This window comes from Podarcis vaucheri (assembly GCF_965113315.1).
Source record: "Podarcis vaucheri genome assembly, chromosome: W".
Taxonomy (NCBI): Eukaryota; Metazoa; Chordata; class Lepidosauria; order Squamata; family Lacertidae; genus Podarcis; species Podarcis vaucheri.
This window is the reverse complement of record NC_138757.1, coordinates 1666310-1689806: the sequence shown is the minus strand read 5'-3', so window position 1 is coordinate 1689806 and position 23497 is coordinate 1666310. Positions and strand designations below refer to the sequence as shown.

At 41.5% G+C, this 23497-nt stretch overlaps 1 protein-coding gene across 3 annotated transcripts in view; it reads right to left on the bottom strand.

The window, feature by feature from the left end:
• LOC309523293 (putative helicase senataxin) overlaps positions 1-23497 on the bottom strand; it is a 314428-nt gene that overhangs the window by 192396 nt on the left and 98535 nt on the right. For all 3 annotated transcript variants that reach the window (XM_082207068.1, XM_082207067.1, XM_082207069.1), the window contains 2 exons: positions 16455-16674; positions 15457-15576 (listed from right to left, as the gene is read on the bottom strand). In XM_082207068.1, the coding sequence (XP_082063194.1) occupies positions 15457-15576; positions 16455-16674 (340 nt within the window). The remainder of the gene's footprint in view (positions 1-15456; positions 15577-16454; positions 16675-23497) is intronic.

Genomic DNA, 23497 nt, shown 5'->3' with positions numbered 1-23497 from the left:
ACTCACTTGAGATTCAGAGCTGTACCGTATTGGCCCGAATATAAGCCGCACCCGCAAATAAGCTGCACCTTTAAAATTGAAGGGTGGGGGGAGAGAAAAAAAGACAATACCCGGGCTGCTTCCTGGGGGGGGGGGGGGAGCCACGCTGCTTTGTTGACGATGTAAAGTCGTGAATATAAGCCACACTTTAACTTTTCACTGTCAGAATTGAGGTGGGGGGGAGAGTGTGGCTTATATTTGGGCCAATATGGTATTTTGTCCAGCAAGTAATGGCTTTTTCCACCTGCCTTGCACATCCACCTAATGTCCAATAAACCTCCATTCTGAAGGTTTATTGGGATGGAGGGTGGTGCAAGGCACTTGTATTTTAGTGAGCTGAATCGAGTCATGATTATGAGTCATGGAGGTGGGGAGAGTGTTTGTATGAATTTAACAGTGCTTAGTTTATCTTTTGATTGCAATATTTTTATTGTTAATAGTGATTTTTATTATAAATGCTGCATTGATTTGTTAAGCATATATATGACTTTTGCTTTAATTGTGATGTTTCACTGACAATTTGTTAATTATTCTGTATGATTTATCCTGCATCTGTGATGTTCTTTTATGTTCTATCGTGTTGTTATTATTTATTGTTTGTAAGCCGCTTTGGGATTCATTTGAGTGAAAAGCAGGATAGAAATATAATCAATCAATCAATTTTAACACTCTCCTTAACTGGATGTTGCTATATGTCTTGCCTTTGCTTGGCTGGCTTCCTTATCTCTGTGTTTTAATATGTAACGGCCTCCTCCCACAGAGCTGGCAAACTGACAAAGTAACAGATAATAGGAAATTCTTCACTGTTATGACTGCATTTGAATGGTTATGGTGCTCCCAAGTGGTGAATGCAATACAACAGCACCACTTAACAAACAGTAAGAAATGAAGAAAGTCTGAAAACCTAATGATTTTAAGAATTAACTGTGCTGACAGAAGATTTTAAGCAGAAGTAAATATATATGAGGCAATGTTATAATGGGGGGGGTTTAATGTTGCTGAACTGGATGCTTTTCTCATGGAGCAGCTACAACAAATGTACTATGGATAAATGAATGAGAGTTGCAGAAATTAATTCATAGAATAGCAATCTGAAGAAGGTGCAACCAAATTGATTTCTGCTCCTTGGGGCTTATCCACACTTACCTTGACAACCAAGAAGGAATAACCAATTCTTTTTTAGGATACTTTTGAAATTTATATAAGGCAGGAATAGCGGAAGAACAGGACATAATAAAGTATTTCCAAGGGAAAGAAATTCCCAAAATACCAGAAGAGAAGATTGACCAACTAAATTCGCCAATTACCATGATGGAGATACACCAGATTATTTCGCATTCAAAGTTGGGCAAATCACCTGATCCAGACGGGCTACCAGCAATCCATTATAAGAAATTGGAAGAGACATTAGCCATACCAATGAAATCACTTATGAACAAAATAATCTAAGATGGTAAAATCCCAGATTCATGGCAAGAAGCGAACATAATTCTAATCCATAAACAATAAATCGCCTTATGAATCTGTTACCAATTATCGGCCTATCTCACTTTTAAATGACGATTACAAATTGTACGCAGGAATTCTGGCCAACAGACTGAAATCGGTACTAAAGGATGTAATTAATCAAGATCAGGCCGGATTCCTCCCAGACCATCACATGAAACCTAACGTGAGAGTAGTGATAGATTTAATTGAGTATTTAGACCTAAAGCCAAATAAGAAAGCTCCTTTCATGTTAGTGGATGCCAAGAAGGCTTTCGATAATTTATCATGGAAATTTTTAAAGAAAGCTATTGCCCTAGCTATAATGGAAGAACAATTTACCAAAGGCATAAAAGCTATTTATGAAAAACAAAAAGCCAACCTAATAATCAATAATGCAGAAACAGAATATATATCAATAGAAAAAGGCACAAGACCGGGCTGCCCACTCTCCATAGCTGTCAACATTTCCCTTTTTTTAAGGGAGTTTCCCTTATTCCGAATAGGATTCCTTGCAAGAAAAGGGAAAAGCTGACAGCTATGCTACTCTCTCCTTTATTATTCATATTGACTTTGGAAATGACTTCCGGTTTTCGTCGCGAGCAGAAAGGGAGCGCGGAAAACCCTTGGAGGAGTTTTCCGAGTAATACAGGGGCTTGGGGGAGCCGCAAAGGCACTGCGCCCCCAAAAAAAATCTCAAGGGGGAGACCCTTGAGGGATAAGATACCCAGCCGTGTGGAAGCAGTTTCGCTGTTTTTTTCGGGGTTTGTTTTTTGGGGGGGAAGATCTCGAGGGCGGCGAGACTGCAAGCGCAAAAGGGAAAGCACCGACCCTGTATTACGATGCCTCTGGCTCTCACTGAAGAATGCGACGAACCTCCAAAACTGCAAGAACGGAACCCTTAGTGTGAGTAGACTTTCTTATGCTATAAAATCCAAAAATACACTAAGAGAACGTCGGATGTTAGACGATTTAACTCAGGAATTCACCTCGGCAGAGGATTAAAATGGCGCAGGTTACAAAGTCGCAAGGTTGAGGAAGGAAGTATCCCTTTGCCTGACTGAGTGAATACAAAGTAAACGTCTCGGACTTTACTGTCGAGATTAAAGAATCTGAAACATTTCATTGCTTGGGAACTCTGTGTACTTTTTTGGGAATAAGAAAGAGAAAGGAAACTTTACAGACCCGTTTAAAATGAAACCTTTTAGAGCCGCTTAAAAGGACAGTTGGAAGGAGTAAGGGGGGGGGAAGAAGAGAGTAGAAGGAGAGTAGAAAGACAGTTTGAAAAACGGCTCAAAGAGACTTTTCCTCACTCGTCACTCTGGGACTTTTTCTACGTATGTTGGAACAGCTTGGAGGGTAAACCTAAGAATCTAAAACATCTGGAACTTTAAACTTAAGAACTTTAGTACCCTTTGAATTTTAGAACTCTTCGCAAAGTTTGCATTCATGTTTTGCCTATAAAATCTTGGTTTTCTCTCTTCCTACTCTCTTTTTCCCCACGTTTCCTCATGTTATTCTCATCTCTAAATTAGAGGTTTTCTCCTCTTTTGGTCCTTTTTTTTTTTTGGTCTTAAATTTGAGAACTATTTTGCCATCTTACCCTTTTCTTTTTTCTACCTGTTTGCTTTCTACTTTCTGCCTTCTTTTCTTCCCCCTTTTGTTTTCTATCATAATAATACAATTAACAACTCATCTTTCCTACCCCCCCCCGTCTTGAGAAAAAATTAACCTGACCTCACCAACATCGGCAGGACTTGTACCCAATCCAAGACGTCTTCCCACATCCTGAGTTGAATAATCATTTGAACTCTAACAATTTAGAAATACATTGAATAACTTCAGGCCCTGAAAGTTGGGTGTCATCCGATTCATCTATTGAGGACTTATTTAAATATATACATCCCCCCCCCTAGGTTTATAAAGATCGACTAAACAGAACTTGGGACCAGAGGAATTAGACGGCAATGAATGTTTGAAACATCCTTTGTGAACTGGACAAGGCCGACAAGTGGCTGAAAATCACAGATTTTGATAGAGACTGAACAACCTTTTTTGGACTGTAAAAAGAGATTACCATCTTTGATTTTTGTCTTTATTTTTGTTCTTCGTTCTTCTGTTTTTGGAACTAACATACTAACATACTAATAAGATCGAATGTATGATGGCACAAAGTTATTGATAAGGCTAGTGGGATTGGATAATATTGAACAAGTTACTGAAAGATTTCTCTTTTCCTTTGGGCATAAAGTCTGGATTGAAATTAAAGGGGACACGTTATTAAGGAAAACAAAGAGATATAAGGAAGTGATATAAGAATAGATAGATAAAAGTGTTGAAAATATAGAAAGGGTAAAAGAGAGATTGTGCGCCCCCTAGGGGAGAGAGTTGAAATCAAAGTTGATTACTGAGAAATAAACCGCAAAATGTTGGGGAAAAACGGGGGGAAGGTAGGAGGGACGCCAGGAGAGAGAAAGGCATCCCGACAAGAAGAATTTAGAGATTTAGACTTTTTACGGTTAAAGATTAAAGAGGAATTTAAGCAAAGTGAATTACATATGGAAAGCAAATTGGGAGAGATACAGGAACAGATAGACAGGAAAATAGAAGGTGCTGTAGGAGAACTCTCTAGTAAGATACAAGACTTGACAGTCAAGTCAAAAATAATTGAAGAAACAAATAAAAGAACCCAAAAAGAATTGAGGGACCAAAAGAAAGAGACAGAAAAATTAAAGGAAGAAATAAAAGACTGAAATAAAACGCAAGATCAATTATGGGACAATCTAGCCATGACAGAAATGCGTCAGTAGCAGAAGAAATAAACGAGAATATAAGAGAAAAAATGATCAAAGAACTTGCAAAATGGTTGGAGATAAAAGAACAAGTAGCATACACGATAGAAAATGCGTTCAGAATAAGAGTGAAATCCCAACAAACTAAGTAAAAAAAAAATCCCGGTGATTGTTTAGTCATATTTAACTCAATTGAAATGAAGAACACAATATTAAGAACAAGCTACAAAAGAAAATTAATGATTGGAGGCTGCCCAATTATTATTTTTAAAGAAATTCCAATTAGGATTCTGCGCAAAAGGGAAGGATATAGACAATTAGCAGGTGTCCTGAAGAGAAATACAATACAGTATAAATGGGAATTCCCAGAAGGGATTTCCTTCTTTTACAAGAACAAAAGGTTCAAATTGACAGACATACAAGAAGTGGAAAAGTTTCTAAAAAGATATGAAAAGGAGCTTGGAAAAGAAGAAGAAAGACCTAGAGGAGGAGAGATGGGCATAGAAGAGAGGAGGGGAAGAGGGGGGAAAGAGGCTGAAGGGACGGAGAGGAGGGGGAGAGAGGCAGAGGATGAAGCAGAAGAGGCGGAATCAGGGGAGGAGGAGGAGGGGGAAGACGAGGAAACCATTGGAAATAGAAGTACCAGAATTTAAATCAGAAATTAGGATAAAGCGTACGCTAGTTAAATATTGAAATGACCTTTACGTTTCTGTCTTGGAATGTGAACGGTCTTAACGAAAAGTCTAAGAGAAATAAATTTGAGAAAATTCTAAAGAAAAAAAATATTGATGTGATTTGCTGCCAAGAAACACATGTCGCCAAAAAACACAAACATATTTAATAAACAAAAAGTTGGGAACAGAGTTTATCAATTCAGATTCTAAGAAAAAAAGAGGGGTAGTAATTTATGGGAAGGAGAAATTAGAACCTAAATTAGTATGCAAGGACGAGGAAGGAAGAATCCTAGGAGTACAAATTAACTATCAGGGAGAAAAACTCAATGTGGTAACGGTCTATGCGCCAAATACAAACAAAACGGAGTTTTTTAAGAAATTGGAACAAGTTTTACTGGATCTAGAGAATAATAAATTGGTTTTACTTGGAGATCTAAATGGAGTGCCTACACCAGAATTAGACAGAAGCTCGAAAAGGAAGAATTTAAATCAAGGGAAACTTCCAAGATCATTTAATGACCTTGAGGAAAATTTAGATTTAATAGACATATGGAGACATAAATGTGAAGAGAATCAGAACTTACAGGGTTAAACAGTTCTGAGTGACGTCTCACATTCTGAGGCGTGGCTATGTTCACATACGGCAGTGGTTTCTCTGTGTGTGAGTCTTCTTTCGGTTTGACCGAGAGGCGAAAGATGTGTGCTATTTCGCCGGGATGATTTAAGATGTTTTGCTACACGATTAAAGACTGTTGGAGATAAGCAACAAGCCTGCGTACAGTCTGATTTATCACACACACATTGCAACAGTTTTCTACCGCTGCGGAGACTCTGCTGAAGGACGCTGACACAGGAGTCCAGTGTGGCGCAGCAGAATGTGCCGGACTCCATCATCAAGCCACAATAAAAACCCCATGACAAAACAATTCACCCACTTTTCAGAGCCACATCAGAGTTGGAGCAGGCTGAATCAGATTTGGATTTCAAGAGAATTAACAATAAGAGTGTCGAAATGCGAGATACAACCCAGAACACTATCTGATCATAGTTCAATAATGTTACATTTAAAATGGGAGACCCAGGGTATGTACAGATGGAGAATGAACGATTATTTACTTGAAAAAGAGGAAGTGATTAAAAAGGCTAAAACCACCTTGAAAGACTACTTTGATCTAAACATTAATAAAGAAACAAATATAGATATAGTCTGGGATGCTAGTAAGGCAGTGCTAAGAGGTTTTTTGATACAACAAAATAGTTATAGAAAAAAGGTGAGAGAACAAAAAAAGAAGAGTTAATTACCCAACTAAGAGAATGTGAAAAGAACTTGATAGAGAAACCGGATGATGAAAGTAATAAGCAATTGTATAAGATGTTACAAACACAATATTCAATATTAATAAATCAAGAGGTGGAATGGGGAATTAAGTTAATGAAACAAAAAAATTTCGAGTCTGCAAATAAAACTGGAAAATTCTTGGCGTGGCAATTAAGAAAAAGGAGAAAACAAAATGTGATCAATAAAGTAAAAGTAGAAGAACAAGTCTTGGCGGATCCTAATGAAATAAAAAAGAGCTTCCTTAAATTCTATGAAAATCTATATAAAAGAGAAGAAGAAGATGTAATAGAAATAGGAAAATATCTAGAAGAAAACAGAATTAACAGTATATCGGAGGAGGAAAGAAGTCTATTAAATAAACCCATAAAAGTAGAGGAAATTCAGGAGGCGATAAAGAAGATGAAACTGGGGAAAGCTCCGGGGCCAGATGGCTTATCGGCCAAGTATTACAAAGTCCTAGAAGAACTTTTAACACCGGTGCTTTGTGAAGTAATGAATGAGATTTTAAGAGGAGGAAGAATACCAGTGTCCTGGAAAGAAGCATACATTACGCTAATACCGAAACCTGACTCGGATAAACTTAATATTAAGAACTTCAGACCGATTTCATTATTAAATAATGATTATAAGATCTTTGCAGATGTAATGGCGAGTCGACTTAAAAAGTGCTTAGCCAATCTCATTCATAATGATCAAGCTGGTTTTCTACCCAATAGGCAAATAAAAGACAACATAAGACATATAATAAACCTTATTGAATACCTAGAATGCAAAAATGAAATTCCCGCGGTATTAATGTTTATTGACGCCGAAAAGGCTTTTGACAATGTATCCTGGCATTTTCTAATAAAATGTTTGGAAATGACAGGGATAGAGGGCACATTCCTGGAAGGAATAAAAGCAATTTATTCACAACAAAGTGCTAAATTAATTATTAATAACAACTTAACAGAATCCTTTGAAATTTCGAAGGGTGCAAGACAGGGGTGCCCTCTGTCACCTCTTTTGTTTATTATGGTGTTAGAAATAATTACAAATAAGATAAGGAAAACTTCAGAGATACGCAGAATAAGAATTGGAGTGAAAGAATATAAATTGAAAGCATATGCCGATGATCTTATGTTGTCGCTGGAAGATCCCAAAAAAAGTGTCGGTAAAGTGTTAGATTTGCTAGAAGAATTTGGAAAGTTATCCGGCTTTAAATTAAATAGAACAAAAACTAAAATGATGACTAAAAATATGAAAGAAGAGGTAAAAAACCATCTTGAATTACAGACTGGGATCAAAGCAACTAAAAAAGTAAAATACCTCAGAATTTGGCTAACGATGAAGAATATAAATTTAATGGAAGACAACTGCACAAACACATGGAAAGAAATAAGGAAGGACCTGGATACCTGGAACAGAATAAAACTCTCTTGGTCGGGAAGAATGGCAGCAATTAAGATGAGTTTATTACCGAAATTGCTGTTCTTATTTCAAAACATACCGATAATCAGGGGAACCTCAGTATTTAAAGATTGGCAGAAAGTACTCTCTAAATTTATTTGGCAAGGAAAAAGGCCAAGAATTAGATTCAAATTACGCACAGATCAAAGAGATAGGGGAGGATTTGCGGTTCCAAATTTGAAGCTGTATTATGAAGCCTCGTGCCTTTGCTGGGTTAAAGATTGGATTGTCATCAAAAACACAGATCTCTTAGATTTAGAAGGATTCAATATAAGATTTGGTTGGCACGCTTATTTGTGGCGTAATAAGGAAAAGGTCCGCAAAGGATTTTCTAATCATATTATTAGAGGGCCTCTGTTGGAAGTATGGGAGAGAAACAAAAAATTATTGGGGGAAAATACCCCTAGGTGGTTATCACCAATCGATATCTTAACAATAAAAAAAACAAACATTGAAGGAGAAAGATGGACTTATGAAGATCTGCTAGTAAAAACAGAAAATGGATGGAAGATTAGGCCATATGAAGAGATAAAGAATAAACTGACAGGTTGGATCCAATTTCACCAAATTAATGCTATGTGGACTGAAGATAAAAAGAATGGGATGAACAAAAAAAAATCCAGATTCCAGGTAGAAATATTAGAAAACAAATCAAAACTCCTATCAAAAATGTACAGCCAGTTGCTTGAATAGGACAGCAAAGATGAAGAAATAAAGGAATTAATGGTGAAATGGGCAATAGACTTTGGATACAACATAGAGTTTGATAAGTGGAAGAAACTCTGGAATAAAGGTATGAAATTCTCGGCATGTACAACACTTAGAGAGAACATGGATAAAATGATGTACAGGTGGTACATCACGCCTGTAAAACTAGAAAAAATGTACAAAACCGGAGACAAATCATGCTGGAAATGTAAGATTAAGGAAGGCAATTTTTATCACATGTGGTGGCCGTGTGAGGTAATTAGAAAGTTTTGGGAATCATAGAATCATAGAGTTGGAAGAGACCACAAGGGCCATCGAGTCCAAGCCCCAGCCAAGCAGGAAACACCATCAGAGCACTCCTGACATATGGTTGTCAAGCCTCTGCTTAAAGACCTCCAAAGTAGGAGACTCCACCACACTCCTTGGCAGCAAATTCCACTGTCAAACAGCTCTTACTGTCAGGAAGTTCTTCCTAATGTTTAGGTGGAATCTTCTTTCTTGTAGTTTGGATCCATTGCTCCGTGTCCGCTTCTCTGGAGCAGCAGAAAACAACCTTTCTCCCTCCTCTATGTGACATCCTTTTATATATTTGAACATGGCTATCATATCACCCCTTAACCTCCTCTTCTCCAGGCTAAACATGCCCAGCTCCCTTAGCCGTTCCTCATAAGGCATCGTTTCCAGGCCTTTGACCATTTTAGTTGCCCTCCTCTGGACACGTTCCAGTTTGTCAGTGTCCTTCTTGAATTGTGGTGCCCAGAACTGGACACAGTACTCCAGGTGAGGTCTGACCAGAGCAGAATACAGTGGCACTATTACTTCCCTTGATCTAGATGCTATACTCCTATTGATGAAGCCCAGAATTGCATTGGCTTTTTTAGCTGCCGCGTCACACTGTTGGCTTATGTCAAGTTTGTGGTCAACCAAGACTCCTAGATCCTTTTCACATGTACTGCTCTCAAGCCAGGTGTCCCCCATCTTGTATTTGTGCCTCTCATTTTTTTTGCCCAAGTGCAATACTTTACATTTCTCCCTGTTAAAATTCATCTTGTTTGTTTTGGCCCAGTTCTCTAATCTGTCAAGGTCGTTTTGAAGTGTGATCCTGTCCTCTGGGGTGTTAGCCACCCCTCCCAGTTTGGTGTCATCTGCAAATTTGATCAGGATGCCCTTAAGTCGTTGATAAAGATGTTGAATAAGACCGGGCCCAAGACAGAACCCTGTGGCACCCCACTAGTCACTCTTCTCCAGGATGAAGAGGAACCATTGATGAGCACCCTTTGGGTTCGGTCAGTCAGCCAGTTACAAATCCACTGAGTGGTAGCATAGTCAAGACCACATTTTACCAGCTTCTTTACAAGAATATCATGGGGCACCTTGTCAAATGCCTTGCTGAAATCAAGGTAGGCTACATCCACTGCGTTCCCTTCATATACCAGGCTTGTGATTCTGTCAAAAAACAAGATCAGGTTAGTCTGACATGACTAGTCTCCAGGGCCAGACGACCTGCATCCAAGAGTATTAAAAGAACTGGCAGATGTGATATCAGAACCACTGGCAGTCATCTTTGAGAATTCCTGGAGAACAGGCGAAGTCCCGGCAGACTGGAGGAGGGCAAATGTTGTCCCTATTTTCAAAAAGGGGAAAAGAGAGGACCCAAATAATTACCGCCCAGTCAGTCTGACATCAATAGCAGGGAAGATTCTGGAGCAGATCATTAAGCAAACAGTCTGTGAGCACCTAGAAAGGAATGCTGTGATCACCAATAGTCAGCATGGATTTCTGAAAAATAAGTCATGTCAGACTAACCTGATCTTGTTTTTTGACAGAATTACAAGCCTGGTAGATGAAGGGAACGCAGTGGATGTAGCCTACCTTGATTTCAGCAAGGCATTTGACAAGGTGCCCCATGATATTCTTGTAAAGAAGCTGGTAAAATGCGGTCTTGACTATGCTACCACTCAGTGGATTTGTAACTGGCTGACTGACCGAACCCAAAGGGTGCTCATCAATGGTTCCTCTTCATCCTGGAGAAGAGTGACTAGTGGGGTGCCACAGGGTTCTGTCTTGGGCCCGGTCTTATTCAACATCTTTATCAACGACTTGGATGATGGACTCAAGGGCATCCTGATCAAATTTGCAGATGACACCAAACTGGGAGGAGTGGCTAACACCCCAGAGGACAGGATCACACTTCAAAACGACCTTGACAGATTAGAGAACTGGCCAAAAACAAACAAGATGAACTTTAACAGGGAGAAATGTAAAGTATTGCACTTGGGCAAAAAAAATGAGAGGCACAAATACAAGATGGGGGACACTTGGCTTGAGAGCAGTAAATGTGAAAAGGATCTAGGAGTCTTGGTTGACCACAAACTTGACATGAGCCAACAGTGTGACGCGGCAGCTAAAAAAGCCAATGCAATTCGGGGCTGCATCAATAGGAGTATAGCATCTAGATCAAGGGAAGTAATAGTGCCACTGTATTCTGCTCTGGTCAGACCTCACCTGGAGTACTGTGTCCAGTTCTGGGCACCACAGTTCAAGAAGGACACTGACAAACTGGAACGTGTCCAGAGGAGGGCAACCAAAATGGTCAAAGGCCTGGAAACGATGCCTTATGAGGAACGGCTAAGGGAGCTGGGCATGTTTAGCCTGGAGAAGAGGAGGTTAAGGGGTGATATGATAGCCATGTTCAAATATATAAAAGGATGTCACATAGAGGAGGGAGAAAGGTTGTTTTCTGCGGCTGCAGAGAAGCGGACACGGAGCAATGGATCCAAACTACAAGAAAGAAGATTCCACCTAAACATTAGGAAGAACTTCCTGACAGTAAGAGCTGTTTGACAGTGGAATTTGCTGCCAAGGAGTGTGGTGGAGTCTCCTACTTTGGAGGTCTTTAAGCAGAGGCTTGACAACCATATGTCAGGAGTGCTCTGATGGTGTTTCCTGCTTGGCAGGGGGTTGGACTCAATGGCCCTTGTGGTCTATTCCAACTCTATGATTCTATGATTCTACTGGATTTAAACTCAACAGATCAAAAACAAAACTAATGATTAAAAATTTAAGGGGTTACGAGAAAAAGGAGCTACAGGATAAAACGGGTTTGATGATAGTGAAAGAAGCAAAATATCTCAGAATTGAAATAAAAATGTAAAATATTAACCTTTTTTGATGATAATTATAATAAATTTTGGAAAGAATTTTTTTAAAAATTGGAAATTTGGACCAAACTAAAACTTTCATTTTGGGGGGAAATCTTGGTAATAAAAATGAATGTGCTCCCCAAAATGATCTTCCTTTTTTCAAATGATCCCGATTATAGGGAAAATTGAATGTTTAGATAGGTGGAGAAAAGATTTGGCAATGTTTATCTGGCTGAGTAAGAAATCCCGTATAAATAACAAATTACTGATGGGTAAGAGAGAGGGGGCTTTGCACTTCTAAATTTAAGAAAGTATTACGAGGCAGCGTTCATGACGTGGATTAAGGATTGGATCTTGTTAGAGAAGACAGATTTACTGGACTTGGAGAGTTACAACAACAGATATGGGTGGCTTCTTCTTTTTCTTCTTTGGCGATCACTTGTAGCCGAGTAAGATTGTCTTCCATAGACACGGTGTTAACAATGAGTCCGTAAGTGACTGTGGAGGCCAATTCTGGACCCACACGTCCTTCCACAGTGGGGACATTGATTTCCGGGCAGGAGTTGATCACGGTGTGGATTTGCCAAGCATGCCTTCCTCTTAGCTCGTTTCTCCCTTGCATCCTGAGTTTGAGTGTCTTCAAAGCCCAGGACACCTTTGGTAAAGGCTGTTCTCCAACTGGAGCGCTCACAGGCCAGTATTTCCCAGTTGTCAGTGTGCATGCCTACCTTGGCTACAATAAAGTCAAAGTCCACAGTGGGTTTACTAATCATATAGTTAGGAATGCCCTCTATAAGGTGTGGACTGATACCAACCATTACTTGAACCTCAAACGCCATGGTGGCTGTCCCCATTAGAGGCCTTCACAGTTAAAAATATAAATATGAATAGCAATTGGGGAACTTACAGCCAACTACTAAAAGAAGATCAAGGGCAAATGAAATTGAAATCATTTGAAGAGATAAGGCATTATCTCACCGATTGGCTACAATACCACCAGTTAAATAATGTATTTAATTCAGATAAAAAAATACCGTATTTTTCGCTCTATAACACGCAGATTTTTTCTCCTAAAAAGGAAGGGGAAATGTCTGTGCGTGTTATGCAGCGAATGTGTGGTCCCTGGAGCCGAAAAATCAGGCAAAAATCAAACCGCGCTTCAGGGAGAAGGGAAGCCTGAAGAGAGGAAGTGGTTGCTTTCCTGCATTCTGCCTCAGGGTCTTACTGCCCACCCTCCTCTGTTTCGTTGCTGTGTTTGCTCAAACGGAACAAAGAGCAGGGAAAGCCCCTCCCCTCCAGGCAAGAAGAGGGGGAAAGCAGAGCGTCCTTCCTTCTATCCTCTCCCTGCTCCGGAGGGAACAATGTTTGTGAAGGGAAGAGAGATTACAGGTTCGGCTTAAAATTCTGATTTGACTTCCTGCTTTTTGTTTTTGGAGACACACAGCATTCAAATATGCTTTCTTCCATTTAAAAGGATGAAATCCTTAAATAGTGTTTTGCCTGTAAATTCATGCGATCTGGAAGATTACAGTGTCTGTACCTCTTAAGGGATGGCAAAGCTTAGGTTTCGCTGCTAAATAGTTCTTAATGCAGTTAAAATGCTTTCTTCTGTCAAGGCAGTTAAAAAAAATACGTATATATCAGGAAGCCGGAAAACATGCAGATGGGAGGGAGAGGGAGAGGGAGAGAGAGAGAGAGAGAGAGCACGCTGGCTGGCTTGTGTGGGTGGGTGGGGGGAAACTTTTGCCTTCCTTTCCTCACGTTATAGCCCTCTCCTGCATTCTTAGCCTTCTGTGTTTTTCCTTCCCTCCCCACTTAAAATGTGGTTACAAAGCATGGATCCACATGGATCCTCAGGATCTTTGCATTGGGTCAGCCAAAATTCACCATCAGAGCACATAGCATGTCCATGGCTACAGCCTGTCCCCCCCCCCAAAAAAAAATCACGCACCCACTGTTACCTGGGGCTGCAGTGGTGCAAAAATGTGGTTAAAAAGTATGGGTCCACATGGATCCTCAGGATCTTTGCATTGGGTCAGCCAAAATTCACCATCAGAGCACATAGCATGTCCATGGCTACAGCCTGCCCCCCAAAAATCACGCACCCACTGTTGCCTGGGGCTGCAATGGTGCAAAAATGTGGTTAGAAAGTATGGGTCCACATGGATCCTCAGGATCTTTGCATTGGGTCAGCCAAAATTCACCATCAGAGCACATAGCATGTCCATGGCTACAGCCTGCCCCCCAAAAATCACGCACCCACTGTTGCCTGGGGCTGCAATGGTGCAAAAACGTGGTTAGAAAGTATGGGTCCACATGGATCCTCAGGATCTTTGCATTGGGTCAGCCAAAATTCACCATCAGAGCACATAGCATGTCCATGGCTACAGCCTGCCCCCCAAAAATCACGCACCCACTGTTGCCTGGGGCTGCAATGGTGCAAAAACGTGGTTACAAAGCATGGATCCACAGGGATTCTCAGGATTTTTGCATTGGGTCACCCCAAATTCACCATCAGATCACATGTCTGTGGCCACAGCATGAAGCACAAAAATGATACATCCACTGTTTCATTCAGAATATTTTTTCCCTTGTTTTCCTCCTCTAAAAACGATGTGCGTGTTATGGTCAGGTGCGTGTTATAGAGCGAAAAATACGGTAGGTTTCGGAAAAGAAGAATCCAAATTACAAATTATATTATTAAAGAACAATAAGAAATTATTATTATCTAAAATTAAAGATCTATTACTTGAATGGGACCTGAAAGATGAGCAAGTAAAAGATGTTATGGTAAAATGGGCCCAGGACATCAGCCACACAATGCAGATGGAGCAGTGGGAAAAACTTTGGAGACCAGACATCAGATTTACCGCCTGTTACACCATTATGGAAAATCTGGTAAAAATGTTATATAGGTGGTATATGACACCCTCTAAATTAGTCAAGGTATATAAACTAAAATCCAACCTGTGTTGGAAATGTAATAAAATTGAGGGGACAATGTTCCATGTATGGTGGGGATGTGAGAAAGTTAAGAACTTCTGGGGATGTATCCATGAAGAATTAAAGAAAAAAAAGTTCCAAATTTCTAGAGAGAAGAAACTGGAGGCGTTCCTATTGGGTATTTTAGGAAATGACATCCCACAGGATAAGAAAAGGATGTTTTTATATGCCACAGTCACAGCCAGATTGCTACCTGCTAGAAATTGGAAAGGAGACATCATTCCCACTAAAGAAGACTGGATAATTAAATTATGTGAATTTATAAGATTGGCCAAATTAACGGCAGCCATAAGAAATCAGTCCAACCAAAATGTAAGGAAGGAATGGCAATGTTTTGAGGACTATATGAAAAAACACTGCTCTAAGAATAATATATTGCTATGCGTAGAATAAGTATGTAAAGATGAATCAAACTAAGGTAAAATTAATAATGGATATATATTGGATAATACAAGACACAATGTTAAACTATTTATAGTACAAAGGATGTCAAGCTGTGGTGGAGGGAAGCTACACGGGTGAAAGTTTTAGTATTTCTTTATTTTTGTGTATATGGGTTTTGTTTTGTTTTTTCCCAAAGTATGATATGCAAAATGGAATAATGATTTTTCTTTTATTTTTCATTTTGAATAAATAAAAAAGTTTTTTTTAAAAAAAGAAACTAGCTGTCAGCCATCATATACTATACCATAACATTTCCACATTAAGTAAGTTACTTGGCGTACAAGTTCTGTGAAAGGAATGATTTTACCTTAAGAGAGTGGACACTCAGACTGTTTTTAATTTGCTTGTATCGCTGCCCCCAATGATTATTAGTTACTTACCCTCCGTTGGTTTCTTCATGGCCTTCATTATGCATGGCATGAAGTCAATCTGCTTGTCTGGGCCAAACAACAACAAATCCATGGCTTGTTCTTCCAGCACCATCAACAACATACAGATACCTACAACAATGAAAATGAGAAAGTTCAGAAGCTATCACTGGGTGTTGGCTTAACTCCCGATCTTAATCCACAACCAAAACAAAACCTACTTTTGTAATTGCACCTGCTAGCATGCCACTCAAACTTTTAATCTCTGGAGCCCTCTAGAGCTTGGGAATACAACTCCCATCATCCCTGGCAGCAGACCATATTGACTAGGGCTGATGGGAGTTGGAAGTCCAACAACATCTGGAGGGCATCATGTTAGCTTCCCCTGTTTTTCATTACACATTTCTTTGAACAGGTTGCACAAACATAGTTGAGATGGTGTAATTTTTAAAAATGATATATGCAACAGTTAAATGCCACAAAAAATGTCTGATACAGGTAAAGGAAGGAAAGTTTTCATTCTACAAGGAACAGGAGAAAAGGAGCCTCAGGGCGCAAGCCTGCAGCCCTCTAAATTCTATTAGACTACGATTCCCATCAGCCCCAACTGGCAAGCTAATAGTCCAAGATTATGAGAAACATATTCCAGCAACAGCTAAGACCACAGGTTAGTAAGCTTTTAGCTATATGGACCAATGGTCAAATTCAGTGTAAGGTAGCTTTCCGTGTGCGTGTGTGTGTGTGTGTGTGTGTGCGCGCGCGCATGCATGCATGCATGCACTGGAGGGGAAGACACACAGACTGAGTGTGGGGTGGTTGTACCCAGGCTCACCCCATGCCCATTTTGGGGGCACACACAGTGCTGGCATGAAGCCCTCAGAGGTTTTGTTATGAGCCAATGTTGCCCATGCGCCAAAAGACAAAAAGGTTTAGCCATCTCTGCTGTACTACAATGCTACCACTCTCTATAGAATGGTTCAAGCCTAACATCTCAGCTTGCTTCTACTCACCTAGCCAGTAGTTTTCGTAACTGGTGGTATCATACAGATGGCGAGGCAACAAGATAAGATTCCCCTTCTCAACTATTGCAAGGTTATAAGTATCAGAGTTTTCAAAGTGGTCCAGCTCTATGACTCTGAACAAGCACGTCAACACTTCCTGGATGTTGTAATAGTCGTCCCTGTCCACCTTCCCCAGGCTCCTGGCTTTCAGGATGGCCCACTGACGAATCTGTGGGTTTGGGGGGACACTAGGAATTACTACAGTAAGGAATCACAACAGTAATTGTTAAGACAAATTGGGGCAGGAAGCAAGTTGGCATGAAAAGCAACTATTATAAAGCGTAAGATAAAGGTTCAAATTCCAAACCAGACAGCCTAGATATCTATTTCTAGAAATGCTTATTTGAAGGTTGTGAACTTCCTAGCCTCCTCACTTCCCAACCACCCTAGAAACTGAGGGACAAGAGACCACCTTTTAACAACAACCTTTTTAAAAAAAGATTCTGGGCAGAATTACTAAAAATAGAACTGTGTTAATAACAATGTAGAACAGTTTGGATGTTACTTTGGGTTGTATCCTGTGTCAGTCCTATGCAGAGCAGGCCCACTGAAATTGATGGGCGCTGTCAAGGATGCGCATGGTTGCTCACGAGTAAACAGCCAGGACTCCGACCTGCCTTTTTATAGGTTTTATTTGGTGCAAACTATGTACAGTGCAGAAGTCCAAAGTTCATGTCTGCCTCAGTCAGTAGCAGATTCCAAGAGTGGGTTCTTCCGCGCCCCCCCCCATCATAAGAAGCTGGACACTCCCAATCTCCTCCTCTTTTCCTTGCGAAAACTAGGCGGCGGAAGCTGCATGTCTGTTTCCCTATCGTTCCTGCCTCCCTCCCCCCTTTTGATGGCAGTCCCCTGACAGGCACGATCAACTTAGGTTTGTTAACTTCAATGGGTGTACTCTTAAGTATAAGTTAGTTCTCAATCAATCTCCTTTATTGGCATAGTAAGAGTATGTCGTATACATGGATTGGAAAACAACACAGGTAACAAAACATAGTAGGAGGCACTTTAGGATAAAACTGTCCAGACGTTGTGAGATACAAAGGTGGCTCTTAGGACCTATGGTGACGTAATTTCATGGCGTCACTCCAAAATCTTGCCGCATTCTCCAAGTCATTCCTACAGTTATTCAACAGATAGGTCACCCTGAAAGATCCCCTCCTTCAATAAGGGGGCCAAATACTAATCATTTATTTTTGCATAAACTGGGCAATGAAACAAAACGTGTGTGATAGATACAGCCTGTTTGGTGCCACAAGGGCAGTACCTTTCAGAATAAGGGATTTTCAAGAATCTAACATCTTACTAGATGGCAAGATGTGAAATCTTGAGAGGGAAATAGCTCTGCTTAGGTGGGGAGCATAAAGGTAATGTAAATATGGAGGGCCCTGGCCAAATGAGGGTAGAATTCCCAACCCCAATGGGGAACAGGTTTTATTGGCTGTACTGCTAAGGGCTTGGAATTCAATCTCTAGGATTCTGCACTTGATTGTCTGGAATGCTTGCAATTATGGGAGCATAAGCAGCGACTCGAGTGATAGGCCACATGTTCTGATTCTGCTTTCAATGCGAGCCAACCATTTGGAGTGGTGGGATTCCACCAGCATATGGAAAGTTAAAGAAGATGGGTCAGACTTCTTTATATGCAAACTCGGCCAAGAGGAGCAAGGCCACCCAGTCATCCTGCTGGTAACTGACGTACCAACACAGGTACTGCTGCAGTGTGTTGCTGGTTCTCTCTGCCTCTCTGTTGGTCTCCGGATGATGAGCTGAAGAGAGGCACAGTTCCATGTCCAGAAGTTGCATGAGCTTCTTACAGAACTGGGAGGTGAATTGGGTTCCTCTTTCAGACACAATTCGCTGTGGCAGACTGTGCAGCTTGAAGACATGATCTACGAAGAACTGGGCTGTCTCTTAGGCTGTTGGAAGCCCCTTGCAAGACACAAAATGTGCCATCTTGGTAAACAGGTCCACCACCACCCAGATCACAGTCTGCTGTCACGAGGACGGCAGTTCAGTAATGAAGTCCATGGCTATGGTCTCCCAGGGCCCCTGCGGTGTAGGCAGGGGTTGCAGTAGCCCCACCAGGGCTTCTTGAGGCCGCTTGGCACACTGACAGCTTTTGCAGGCGTGAACCTACTCCTTGACGTCCTCAGGCACCCACAGCCACCAAAACTGCTGCATCTGAGATTGTCAGCTTGCATCAAGGTGCACGCAGCAGGACACTGGGTCCCAGAGCACAACAAGTATTCAATTGCACAGCTTTACTTAGACTTGAAAGACTTGATAAAGATAAATGTAGAAACAAGATGGCGCTTGTTAATATGACCCAGCACGGAAAAATGAGAATTCCTCCCTTTTCGAGAGAAGCGGGAAATATTTGCTGGCTGACTTTGTAATGACTGGAGATAACAATTTGGGACAACATATAGTGCAGCTTTTTGCAGAAGTTTTTTGCATTATGAGCGAGAGAGAAGGCTGATGGATTTCTATCAGCCCCCCCCCCCATAGGGCACAGAGTGGGGGAATTGTGTGGTCTCTGAGAGACTGATTGATCGCCAAATGACTTATATCTGTGGAATACAGCTCATTTACATTGCATTATTACAAACAGTATGCTTAACAATTTACAGTAATAACTTAACAATGTGGAAGCTACTATGTTATTAAATCTCAAACAAAAAGCTTGGACAAAAGCCCGGATTGGAAGATTGGAACGGAGTCAGGGAAAGCTGCAATGGCAGATAGACAGTTGAAAAAATATATATACACAAATAAAGCTGTATTCAACAGATGAAAGGATATATGATTTCTGACATGACTGAGAATCGCAGAGTCAGGGACGGAGAACTTTAAAGCGTTAAGATCAGAAGGCGGAAAATATGAAAACGAGAAGAGGCAGGAACAAAGATTTGGAGATATGCTTCAAAGGCCCAGACTATGGAGAGCCCGGGAAAATTAATAATTACAATCTGGACTATAATCATAGAATCATAGAATCATAGAGTTGGAATAGACCACAAGGGCCATTGAGTCCAACCCCCTGCCAAGCAGGAAACACCATCAGAGCACTCCTGACATATGGTTGTCAAGCCTCTGCTTAAAGACCTCCAAAGTAGGAGACTCCACCACACTCCTTGGCAGCAAATTCCACTGTCAAACAGCTCTTACTGTCAGGAAGTTCTTCCTAATGTTTAGGTGGAATCTTCTTTCTTGTAGTTTGGATCCATTGCTCCGTGTCCGCTTCTCTGGAGCAGCAGAAAACAACCTTTCTCCCTCCTCTATATGACATCCTTTTATATATTTGAACATGGCTATCATATCACCCCTTAACCTCCTCTTCTCCAGGCTAAACATGCCCAGCTCCCTTAGCCGTTCCTCATAAGGCATCGTTTCCAGGCCTTTGACCATTTTGGTTGCCCTCCTCTGGACACGTTCCAGTTTGTCAGTGTCCTTCTTGAATTGTGGTGCCCAGAACTGGACACAGTACTCCAGGTGAGGTCTGACCAGAGCAGAATACAGTGGCACTATTACTTCCCTTGATCTAGATGCTATACTCCTATTGATGCAGCCCAGAATTGCATTGGCTTTTTTAAGCTGCCGCGTCACACTGTTGGCTCATGTCAAGTTTGTGGTCAACCAAGACTCCTAGATCCTTTTCACATGTACTGCTCTCAAGCCAGGTGTCCGCCATCTTGTATTTGTGCCTCTCATTTTTTTTGCCCAAGTGCAATACTTTACATTTCTCCCTGTTAAAGTTCATCTTGTTTGTTTTTGGCCAGTTCTCTAATCTGTCAAGGTCGTTTTGAAGTGTGATCCTGACCTCTGGGGTGTTAGCCACCCCTCCCAGTTTGGTGTCATCTGCAAATTTGATCAGGATGCCCTTGAGTCCATCATCCAAGTCGTTGATAAAGATGTTGAATAAGACCGGGCCCAAGACAGAACCCTGTGGCACCCCACTAGTCACTCTTCTCCAGGATGAAGAGGAACCATTGATGAGAAGAAGAAGAAGAAGAAGAGTTTGGATTTGATATCCCGCCTTTCACTCCCCTTCAGGAGTCTCAAAGCGGCTAACATTCTCCTTTCCCTTCCTCCCCCACAACAAACACTCTGTGAGGTGAGTGGGGCTGAGAGACTTCACAGAAGTGTGACTGGCCCAAGGTCACCCAGCAGCTGCATGTGGAGGAGCGGAGACACGAACCCGGTTTCCCAGATTACGTGACTACCGCTCTTAACCACTACACCACACTGGCTCTCAAGGGTGATGAGCACCCTTTGGGTTCGGTCAGTCAGCCAGTTACAAATCCACTGAGTGGTAGCATAGTCAAGACCGCATTTTACCAGCTTCTTTACAAGAATATCATGGGGCACCTTGTCAAATGCCTTGCTGAAATCAAGGTAGGCTACATCCACTGCGTTACCTTCATATACCAGGCTTGTGATTCTGTCAAAAAACAAGATCAGGTTAGTCTGACATGACTTATTTTTCAGAAATCCATGCTGACTATTGGTGATCACAGCATTCCTTTCTAGGTGCTCACAGACTGTTTCCTTAATGATCTGCTCCAGAATCTTCCCTAGTATTGATGTCAGACTGACTGGGCGGTAATTATTTGGGTCCTCTCTTTTCCCCTTTTTGAAAATAGGGACAACATTTGCCCTCCTCCAGTCTGCCGGGACTTCGCCTGTTCTCCAGGAATTCTCAAAGATGACTGCCAGTGGTTCTGAGATCACATCTGCCAGTTCTTTTAATACTCTTGGATGCAGTTCATCTGGCCCTGGAGACTTGAATACATCTAAACTAGCCAAGTATTTTTGTACTATCTCCTTAGTTATTCTGGGCTGTGTTTCCTCTGCTGAATCATTTGCTCCAAATTCTTCAGGTCGGGCATTGTTTTCTTTATCGGAGAAGACTGAGGCAAAGAAGGCATTGAGGAGTTCAGCCCTTTCTGTGTCCCCTGTTTGCATTTCACCATCTTCTCCTCTGAGTGACCCCACTGTTTCTTTGTTCTTCCTTTTGCTACGAACATACCCATAAAAGCCGTTTTTTTTGCTTTTAACCTCTCTAGCAAGCCTGAGTTCATTCTGTGCTTTAGCTTTTCTGACTTTGAGTCTACACGTGCTGGCTATTTGTTTGAATTCCTCTTTGGTGGTTTCCCCCCTTTTCCATTTTTTGTACACATCCTTTTTTAATCTTAACTCAGTTAAAAGTTCTTTAGATAGCCACCCTGGCTTTTTTAGGCACCTTCCATGTTTCCGTCTCATTGGTATTGCCTGACGTTGTGCTTTTACTATCTCCCTCTTAACAAACTCCCAGCCATCATGAACTCCCTTTCCTTTTAGTATTACTGTCCATGGGATCTCACCCAGCACTTCCCTAAGTTTTATGAAGTCGGCTTTCTTAAAGTCAAGAAATTGAGTCCTAGTATGCTTGGCTGCTCCTTTCCGCTGTATAGTAAACTTCAGAAGAGCATGATCACTCGCGCCTAATGATCCTTCCACTTCTACCCCACTAACCAGGTCATCAACACTGGTTAGGACCAGATCTAAAATGGCTGTTCCTCTTGTTGCTTCTGCCACTTTCTGGACAATGAAGTTGTCTGCAAGGCCAGTGAGGAATCTGTTTGACCTTATGCTCTTGGCTGAGTTTGCCATCCAACAAATATCCGGGTAATTGAAGTCCCCCATTACCACCATCTCCCATCCTTTTGCATGCTTGGCCATCTGTTCCAGGAAGGCATCATCTATGTCCTCCGTTTGGCTTGGGGATCTATAGTAAACTCCCACAATGAGGTCTCTGTTATTCTTCTCTCCCTTAGTTTTGACCCAAATGCTCTCACTTTGGCTTTGAGGTTCTAAATCTTGGATCTCTTCACAGGTATACACATCCCTGACATATAACGCCACTCCTCCTCCTTTCTTGTCTGGTCTGTTTCTCTGAAACAGACTGTATCCCTCCATTATTACATTCCAATCGTGGGACTTATCAGTGATGCCTATTATGTCATATTTAGTTTGCTGTACCAAGAGCTCAAGCTCATCTTGTTTATTTCCCATGCTTTGCGCATTAGTGTACAGACATTGAAGTCCATTAATCATTCCCCTGTGTCTCTTATTTAAGGATTTTTTCCTCCCACCACTAGGTCTGTGTGCTGTTTCCTCCATTTGGTCTATGACATTTGGATGATCATCTTCATCAATTGATAGACTCCTACCTTCAGGAGCACTGTCTCCCTCCCCCACATTAGTCAGTTTAAAGCCCTAATGATGAGGTTTCTGAGATTTTTGGGAAAAACATTCTTCCCAACCGTTGTGAGGTGCAGCCCATCGCTTGCCAGAAGTCCATCTTCAAGAAACTGCAGTCTGTGATCTAAGAATCCAAACCGTTCCTGTTTACACCATTTGCGAAGCCAGCTGTTCACTTCCACTATTTTTCCCTCTCTCCCTGGGCCACGTCGTTCAACTGGGAGGACAGATGAGATGACAATTTGTGCATTTAATTGCTTCAATTTCCTGCCCAGAGCCTCGTAGTCTCTTTGGATCTTCTGGAGGCTATTGCTTGCAGTGTCATTGGTTCCCACATGAACCAAGATTAAGGGGTATTTGTCAGTGGGTTTTATGATTCCTTGCAGTCGTTCAGTTACATCTTGGATCTTAGTCCCGGGGAGACAGCACACCTCCCGAGACCTCTTGTCAGGCCCACAGATCACTGCTTCTGTTCCCCTCAGTAGGGAATCCCCTATCACCACTACACGCCTCCTCTTAGGTTTGGTCGGGGTTCTTCCGTGAGCTGTCCGTTCCAAGGTCGCCTGCACATTCCCTGAGGACTGACTTTGCTGCTTGTCTTCATATACCTGATCGACTGTAATGAGGGAGAGATCCTCAAATGGAGTCTGTTCATCGTCTTCCATGCTAGGGGAAAAGACTTCAAAGCGATTGTGTATTTCTAAACAATCAGAGCGAACCCTGGGCCTCCTACTTCTTTGAGTCACGTT